General features: G+C 40.0%; 1 protein-coding gene across 1 annotated transcript in view; it reads right to left on the minus strand.

Moving 5' to 3' along the window:
- Positions 1-9,656: 9,656 nt before the first annotated feature.
- LOC139928268 (RAC-alpha serine/threonine-protein kinase-like) overlaps positions 9,657-10,000 on the minus strand; it is a 9,228-nt gene continuing 8,884 nt past the window's right edge. Inside the window, exon 10 of the mRNA XM_078289925.1 lies at positions 9,657-9,736. Coding sequence (XP_078146051.1) covers positions 9,657-9,736 — 80 coding nt within the window. The remainder of the gene's footprint in view (positions 9,737-10,000) is intronic.

Raw genomic sequence — 10,000 nt, forward strand, 5'->3', positions numbered from 1 at the left:
TGTCTGACAGCAGGAATCATCTTTAATATTAAATGCTTCATTAGATTGGACTCTAGTGTTGAATAACGACATGTTTTACATTCTCCAGTGTGAACCAGCAACAGATCATCACTGGTTTCCAGGCTCCAGCAGCCTCTGACCTCTGACCTCTGACCTCTGACTGATTCACAGCTCATAACACCAGAAAACATCCTGACTGTTTTCAGCAGCTCATTTAAACCTCGACCCAAAATTCATTTACAGGTTTAAATTCTACTCATGTAACTGAAATAAAAATCAACAGCAGAAGCAGCTTCAATTCCTCGATCACCAACATTACAAACATTTTACTGTTAGCTAGCTAACTAGCCAGCAAACACACTGATGTTAATGTGAACATGCTAACGCTAGCTGCTACTAGATACGTTAGCTAGTGTGCTAATCAGATGTGTTAACAACAAGACAGTGATGTTAGCTGACCAGATACTATGGTTAGCTAGCTAACAAGCTGACATTATCTAAACACTAAATCAATCAGATGGATCAGTGATGAAATGATCAGTTCACAGAACTGATCTCCAATATTTTATCATTCAGTATCTCTAAAATCCAGAAGATCCAGAAGATCCAGAAGATCCAGTCTGTAAAGTCTCTCATCTCAGTGAACTAAGGACTTTAGTTCCCTACTTTCCTTTAAAAAAAACCTTTATGTGGTTTCATTTTCGGTTATGAGTCATTTTGTCAGAGTAGGTGCTTTTTCAAAAAGATAATGACATAAATCTCAACAAAACAAGAAAATTAACTTGCTATCACAGAGAAATTGCGTAAATAAAATATATGACTGTATGTCCTCAATGGGCTTCCATAAAAAACATCCAAAACCAGAAGTAGATCTACATCTGGTTCGGTCTCAGAGCGACGCTAAAACATTTTCAACCAATCAAATTAAAGTTGTAAGAAGGGGGCGGAGCTGCAGTGAGGCTTCACTAATAAACAACACTGGAACAGTGGAAGCAGTTTAGTTTCTAGTTCTGTTTATTTTCTCTTCTCTCTGAACAGAACAGGAGATCCTGATGTGAGACAGCAGACAAACTGTTTCTGTCTTTAGGACAGAATCTGCCTGCATGTCTGCACAGATTACAGCAGATCAGATGTCACACACACACACACACACACACACACACACACACACACACACACACACACGCGCACACACACACACACACACACACACACACAGTGAAAGCTGCTGAACAGTTTGTTTCTCATGAGGATCCTCATTACAGTGAATTATCAGTAACAAAGCAGACTGTGAAACTGATCCGGGTCCAAAAACCCCCAAACCCTGAACCTGATCTACTGGAACTGGAATTGAAACTGGGACTGGAACTGGGACTAAGACTAGAACTGGAACTGGAACTGGAACTGGGACTGGGACTGGGACTGGGACTGGAATTAAGACTAGAACTGGATCTAAAACTGGAAACTGGAAATTGGGAACTGAAAACTGGACCTGGGACTGGTATTGCCTCCTCTTCACTGGGAAATGCCCAGTGTTGATGCTAAATCATGTATTAATCTGTATATATTAATAAATTAAGATCATATAGAATCATTAAAGACTAAAGTTTAATTAAAGACTTTAAGTTAAATCGAGTTTGTGCTGTTTGCAAATCACCTTAGAGCAATAAATTCACTAAAAACATCTTTGCTTTCATTTTCACCAAAAAATCTATTTTTCACCCAGCCACATGTTCTCTTCATCTAACGCCTGATAACTGTGGGCGTGTCCTTTCTGTTCACAACAGAGCTTTGATTGACAGGTTGACAGCCAATCACACACTGCGACCACGCATGTGAACTGTAAACAGAGTTGGACAGACGCTAGCAAACGAGCCGGAAGCTAGAAGATTGTGTTTTTCAGTGGAATGGGCCTTTAATGCACGTGTCCCTCTACTGTCAGTCAGACCTGCAGGTCGGAGCAGGACTGTGACTGAAAGGTCGCTGGTTTGAATCCCCAGAAATTAATGACAAACATTTTCCTCCATCAGTACCTGCTTGCCTTCAACAAGGCTCTGAAGCTATAACTCTATAAACTGCTTTATATACCTCTATAAATACTAATGTACCTCTGTATATTCATATGAATGCACCTCTATATATACACCACAGTATATACCTCTATATACTGTATATACCTCAATATCTACCTCCATATGCCGTATATACCTCAATATCTACCTCTATATGCCGTATATACCTCAATATATACCTCTATATGTTGTATATACCTCAGTATCTACCTCTATATACTGTATATACCTCAATATCTACCTCTATATGCCGTAGATACCTCAATATATACCTCTATATGTTGTATATACCTCAATATGTACCTCTATATGCTGTATATACCTCAATATCTACGTCTATATACCGTATATACCTCAATATATACCTCTATATGCTGTATATACCTCAATATCTACGTCTATATACCGTATATACCTCAATATATACCTCTATATATACCTCTATATACCTTGTAACTAAAAATACAGCAGGGCGGTGATGAAAAAGAGCGGACATTTGAAAAATGTAAAAACTGTAGATTCTGCTGGGACCAGGATTCATGTGGGAAAGGGATTTGGCCTGGATGTGTTCACATGATTTAATTGTCAGGTGACTTCATTAAAACAATGCCTGGAGATAAAACATTACCTCATTTACCTCATTCACTGAGTAGAAGGAAAGCCTGACACCTGTGAGGAAGCAGACTGGAGACTGATGGGGAAACACAACAGGAGGCAGAAACAGTCGAAACTCAGAAACAACCAGACTGGAACCAAAACCTCCTCACTGAGCAGAAATATATATTCCTATAATACATTTAAGAATAATACTGCACAAATATCACATCAAAACTATAAGCTCCTACAGGAATACTGTAGAAAGAATACAGTCTGACTATAGGAGATAAAACACACTGTAAACTAAAGTCACTATTGAATGCCACAGACACACTATGAGTCCCTATAGGAATATTATAGTGTTTTTTCTATATTATAGGAATAGTATAGTGATGTGATACCACAGGAGATAAAATAGTAATATAAAAATAAAATCACTAAGTACTGAGTACCACAGACATACTACCAGTTCCTATAGAAATATTATAGGAAATAACAGAAACATTATGGTGATTTCTTCCTCAGGTTAAAACTGCTACAGTCCTGTAGGCCTATAGATATATATACTGTAGGCATAGAGGTATATATAAAAGGTATAGGGGTATGTATATATGTATAAATAGGTCTGTGTGGGTCTGTGTAGGTATGTGTACATTTAGAGGTATATAAAGAGGTATATAGAGGTATATTTATATGTAAATATAGAGGCATACAGTGTATATATAGAGGTATGGGGTAAATGTAGATGTATGTATTTACTAGTGTATATACAGGTTTATACAGAGGTATTCATTGTATTCTGTTCCATCAGAACACTTGATAGGAAAATAATAGGTGATTGTAATAAATGAACAGGTGATTATAATTAAATGACAGTGTATAAATGACAGCCACAGCCAATGAGCTGTGTGTATGGTAAAACACCTTATTGGTAGAAATGCAGGTGACATCATGGGAATACTGTGAATAGGGTATAAAGGTTAATACAGAGGTATATACAGAGGTATAGAGGTATATATAGAGGTATAGAGGTATATACAGAGGTATAGAGGTATATACAGAGGTATAGAGGTATATACAGCAGTATAGAGGTATATATAGAGGTATAGAAGTATGTATAGAGGTATATACAGAGGTATAGAGGTATAGAGGTATATACAGCAGTATAGAGGTATATATAGAGGTATGTATAGAGGTATATATAGAGGTATAGAGGTATATACAGAGGTATAGAAGTATGTATAGAGGTATATACAGAGGTATAGAGGTATATACAGCAGTATAGAGGTATATATAGAGGTATAGAGGTATATATAGAGGTATAGAGGTATATACAGAGGTATAGAGGTATATACAGAGGTATAGAAGTATGTATAGAGGTATATACAGAGGTATAGAGGTATATATAGAGGTATAGAGGTGTATATACAGAGGTATAGAGGTATATATAGAGGTATAGAGGTATCTAGAGGCATCTCCAGGTATGTACAGAGGTACAGTATATATATAGAGAGAGATGAGGTCTACATATATAGAGGTGTATACTTGTGTATACAGGTATATATAGAGGTCTACATGGGCTGCAGGCCTGTCTGCTTCTATATGCAGTGTCCAGGTCTCCAGATATATAGAGGTATATATAGGGTATATACTGATGTATAGGTATATACAGAGGTAGAGTGGTATATATAGGGTATTGGGCATATAAAGAGCTGTATTCGGAGGTAAAGTATATATAGAGGTAGACAGTAGAGGTACATAGAGCTGTATTTAGAGGTAAAGAGTATATAGAGGTATATACAGATGTATACAGAGTTCTACAGGCCTGTCTGTCTGCTCATGCTCTGTCCGGGTCTCCAGGTACAGTTTATATAGAGGTGTATTTAGAAGTATCGGGTATATAGAGGTATAGAGGTATACTGTATATTGAGAGATATACAGTATATAGCGGTGTGTATAGGCTATATAGGTATATACAGAAGTGCAGTGGTATATATAGAGTTCTAGGCCTGTGTGCTCATACTCTGTGCGGGTCTGCAGGTATATATATAGAGGGAAGGTAACGGGGATATATTGAGGTACAGGTTCATAATGAGGCACATTGCTGTATGGACATTTATAGCTACAGGCCGGTCTGTCCGGGTCTCCAGGCTCTTTAACCTGACTGTGTCCTTGAGGCGGGTCAGCCAGTTTCCCAGCAACCCGCCGTCACATCCCAGTCACATCCCAGTCCAACCCGGTCCATCCAGGTCCATCCACCAGTTCACCTGCCGGACCAGCTGTCTGTCTGGACTGCAGGGACCAGCCCATAATAACAGCCTCGAGTTTCAGCCGTACAGCATTATGCAACTGAATTAAACGATGCATCTGGTTTGTAACGGGCCTCTAATTAAAGCCGGAGTGTTGCTGCTGGCTGCAGGCCGCAGCATCACACCAGAGTCCGTGTAAAAAAAACACATTAAATGATTTCAATCTCCGTCTCTTTACAGAATACGAGCAGACAGAACAGACAGATGAGGCTCCAGCCTCCAGCCTCCACGCCCAGTCATCCGGCTCTTACCTCCGGTCCAGATGCGCTGCTCACCGCGGAATAAAACCCCCTCCGCCGGGCTGGAACCGAGCATGGAAGAGTCACGGAGGAGAACAGATGGATAGAAAAGAATGGTACAGAATAGAACAGAATAGAATCCGGTAGAATCGCTCGGTGTGCGGCCGCTCCTCGCTGTCGGATGCTGCTGTTATGGCATCTCCGTTTCCACCAGTCAGACACCGACTGGACCAGCAGGCTGCTGACGCACCAGGCGAGCCGCTGCGTCAAGACGCACACAGTGAGCACGCACAGACCGGAGTACAGCGGGACCTTCAAAATAAAAGCTTCATAATAAACCTTCATATTCGATGACTCCAACAAAAAAAAAATCTACCAACTTACAGTACAAGGATGACTATCTAAAAAATAATAATTTTAACCCATAGCAGCGATACAATTGTTCCCAAAGTGTACTTACCTGTCCATAAGGCAATTTCATTTGAAAACCCATGATATAAAATAGTGATTTTAGTATTTAGGCCTACCTTAACATACATTGGTGAGACCAAACTGTATTGATCTCTATGGGGAAATTGGGTCGTTACAGGAGCAAACAGGATACAGCAAAGAAAAACAGAATATAAATAACAACATAGTAAAAGGGCCTCAAACAACACAACCAACTATTACAGCACAACATGTATGCAGGGTATTCACTACACCAGCAGTAGAATTTACTGAGACAAATGTGAAAAAGTACCAAATTATTTGAAATATATGCAGAACGAAAATAAATAAAAAACCTATATATACAAATGAGAAAAACATGAGGGTATGAAAAAACAATGTATAGGCTAACTGAATACACAGTAAATATACGTATGTAGGCCTACCATAGCCTACATTTATAGACATATTTTCAATCCATACTTTATCTATTTGATCTAATGATTCCTTCTGGGATGATTGCTCTCTTTCTTCTTAGGCCTGTTTTTCAAAGATAAATATTGCGCTTTTATTTTGAAGGCCGAGTCATTTCCGGGCTAAGTGATTGTAGCTTGACGGACGGCGGGTGAACGCGCTCACCTGCTGGTTTCTGCTGTGAAAACAGAAACAAACTGAAGCGGATCCGCCGCTTCACATCAGACCCGAACATGAAGCTGAAATAACGACAAACACATTTTATATTAATTCATTCAGCTTCCTGGTTGAATCGGATCCGGCGGCTCGCGGCTTCATGTGGGGACGCTCCGGTTTGGGATGACGTCACCTCTGCTTTCATACAGAGGGGATTTGTCAATAATAATAACAATAATGTATTCTACTATAGTATAATATGTAGAGTACACTGTGGTAGCAGTGGTAGGCTAGTATTAGTATTGGTTGTTGTTGTAGTAGTCATACTAGTAGGCCTATAGTAGTAGTAGCAGCTTAGTAGTAGTAGTATTACAATGTAGTAGTAGTAGTAGCAGTAGTACTGTAGCAGTAGTTGTATTACAATAGTATCAGTAGTATTATCAGCTCAGTGTTGGATGTGCTGCAGATGAACTGACCGCTCTAAACACTGTAATCACACTAATTATCTCCACTTACACAGGAATTAGTAATTAGGATAATTACCACTGCCCCCCTTCACACACACACACACACACACACACACACACACTTCACCTCCCTCTGACCGACCGGCAGCTCTCAGTTCCAGGCAGCAGAACTAACAAACTGCTGGGATTCATTCATTCATTCAGGTTCATTCTGAAGAAGAAGAAGATGATGAAGAAGATGATGATAGTAGTTAGTGAGTAACCTCCATATTAAATATTAAATATTAAATGAGCAGACACTCCTGCTTCTCTAAACTGGACTGTTTCATTTCTTCATGTAAATAATGTAAAGAGTCAAAACATAACGGCTATATGACAAAAAAATCTTTATTTCTGAATTCCAATGGAAAAACAAAAACACATTTATGCCATTAACACTCTGAACCAGTCTGCTACAGGAGCCTGCGAGGGTCAAAAACCAAAATAACTTAAAACACTAAACCAAGTTTCCTCCTCAACAGAAGCAGCACAGACACAAAGCTGCAGACGGAGCCACAAGTCACTGTACAAAACATAAACTACAATGAGAGATTAAATACATTTTACATTCATGCATTTTTAATTATCAATAAAGTTCAGTGAAAGATGTTAGAATAATTCATGTTGAGGGGTTAAATTATGTCTAAACTAATTAAAGCCGCTTCAGAAGCAGAGTGTCGACCAATCAGAGAGAAGATCCACATCAGAAAGATTCATTCAGTCCATTAGAGCCAATAGTAGGCCGCCGTTTTAGGACCACTGTAAAAAAAAAAATCAAATATTTCAAGAAAAAAGTTATAATGTTTTGAGAAAAAAGTCATAATATTAATTGTAACTTTTTTTCCTCAAAATATTACAACTCATCTCAAAATTACGACTTTATTCTCAAAATCTTAGAATTGTATTTTTCTCCCAGCGGTCTCAAACGCGTCGTACAGCAGACTGTAAACTATCTGAGCTTCTCTCTTCTCATCTTTCGACTCCAGACTTCTTCACATCGCTCGGTGTGACGGACAGAAGTGAAACACGAAGCTCGCTGCTTTTCATTTAGTGATTTTAAAAACTTTTTGTCTGAAAAGTTTGATGATTGTTTTGTGTTGGAAACTTTTTATTCTGCTGTAACTGTTCAGTCTGACTGCTGATGATCCAGACTACATGCAGCACAAGGTAATTATATGTAGTTACTATGTATTTACATGTATTACATAGTATTACATATTACTATGTATTTATGTATTTCGTAGTTTTTTTTTAAATGCGACTCACTGCGAGAAAGACGCCAAACAGCCACCAAGGATCTGGAGATTTAACACCAGAAAACAAACGAGTACGAATAGAAAAAACACTTTTACAAAATGTAAAGACAAACATTTAAATATTATCTGTGAGAACGATCAATAAAGATTTATGAGACTCTCTAAGCCTTAAAGTGATTTTAAGATTTAAAGTGATGTTAAGGTCCAGCTGCACAATCAGTTCACTTTCTAACCACATTTCACGAATCAGAGCTCTTAACATGTCGTACCAGGTTCCTCTGGAGGAAGTGATGTCATCAGCCGCCACACTCTCAGCTGTTTGGGGTTTGAACGGTGGGACGGAAGCCTGAAAGCTCCAAAACAGCAGAGGAAGACTTTGAAAAGTCTTCATCCTCAATCCATCTCACTCCTTATCCTCCTCGCTGTGTCGTGTTTGTCTTCTCCTGTTTTTAAAAGTATTTGTGTCTGTTGTTGCTGTGAAGCACTTTGTGATGAACCTGTGGTGTAAACACGCTTCATAAATAAATATGATTTGATTTGATATCGCACTTAAAAGGAGAGTTTGTCTTCTACAGGATGTGGAGCAAATGAAGACTTCATTTCCCAAACTATATAACTGTATATCCATTTTGAAAAGAGAAAGTCACTAAAATCTCTAAAATCTCTAAAATCTCGAGGATCCGGTCTGTAGAGTGTCATTTAGTCGAGAAGGAGCTTCAGTTCCTCAGTGTTGATATTCGTTTTCCATATGAAGCAGCAGAAACTAGTTCAGCAGTTTTCTCTGGATGTTGCAGCGCTCAGAGAAGTTCAGGTTGTCTCCAGGTTTCGGTAAAAGATGAAAACATTCAGAGTCCGGGGCTGAGGTTCCTCCACACAAGACTCCGTTCACTAGAGCGCAGCAGAGCGTCTGTCAGGTGGAAAACCTGTTCCCTGTTTTCACTGTTTCTGACTGTTCAGACTGAGCAACAGCAAGTCAACATCAGTCCTTTTGTTTCCTCGTTAAGAGAGCAGAGGAGGGGCGTGGCCTCGTCTCGTTAAGAGGGCAGAGGAGGGGCGTGGCCTCATTAAGAGAGCAGAGGAGGGGCGTGGCCTCGTTAAGAGAGCAGAGGAGGGGCATGGTCTCATTAAGACAGCAGAGGAGGGGGTGTGGCCTCACCTTGTTAAGAGAGCAGAGGGACGTGGTCTTGTTAAAAGAGCAGAGGGGTGTGGTCTCGTTAAGAGAGCGGACGAGGGGCGTGGTCTCGTCTCACTAAGAGAGCAGAGGAGGGGCGTGGCCTCGTTAAGACAACAGACGGGTCGTTAAGAAGAAATTGCAAATGGTTGTTAAGCGAACTGAGACAGAGCGTTGTCATTAAGACACAGTGTGGTATTTCAGAGGCAGGACTTGGTCATTAAGGGGCGGGGCATGGCTGTTGAGAGGCGGAGCCTAGTCATTAACAGAACAGAGGCAGGACTTGGTCGTTAAGAGGCAGAGCACAGTTGTTTAGGGGTAGAAAGGGGCGGGGCCTGTCATCGAGGGGCGGGGTCTGGTCACTAAGAGGCGGGGTCTGGTCATCGAGGGGCGGGGTCTGGTCACTAAGAGGCGGGGTCTGGTCATTGAGGGGCGGGGCCTGGTCCTCTAGGCCATCCCGCTGGCGGAGTAGGAGAACTGGGGGAAATGCGGCCGGCGGTCGCTGTCAAAACTCTCCATGGAATCATCTGGAGGAAACAGACAGTTTTTATTTTGTTTCATCCAAAGAGAAACATTTTATGTACATGTTGCACATGTATGTTACATACATTGTGTCTATTTGTTGTTGCATATACTGCTGTTGTTTTGCACTCTGCATACATGCTGCAGTTTATGCTTTCATTCTTTTTTCATAATATCAGTTTTCATTCTTATAGTTCTGCTCAATACCTTCCTGTGAGTTTTCCTGAATTGAGAATAAACCATTTGTTCTATTATTATCTATATTCTAT

Source organism: Centroberyx gerrardi, chromosome 18 (genome assembly GCF_048128805.1).
Source record: "Centroberyx gerrardi isolate f3 chromosome 18, fCenGer3.hap1.cur.20231027, whole genome shotgun sequence".
Classification (NCBI taxonomy): Eukaryota; Metazoa; Chordata; class Actinopteri; order Beryciformes; family Berycidae; genus Centroberyx; species Centroberyx gerrardi.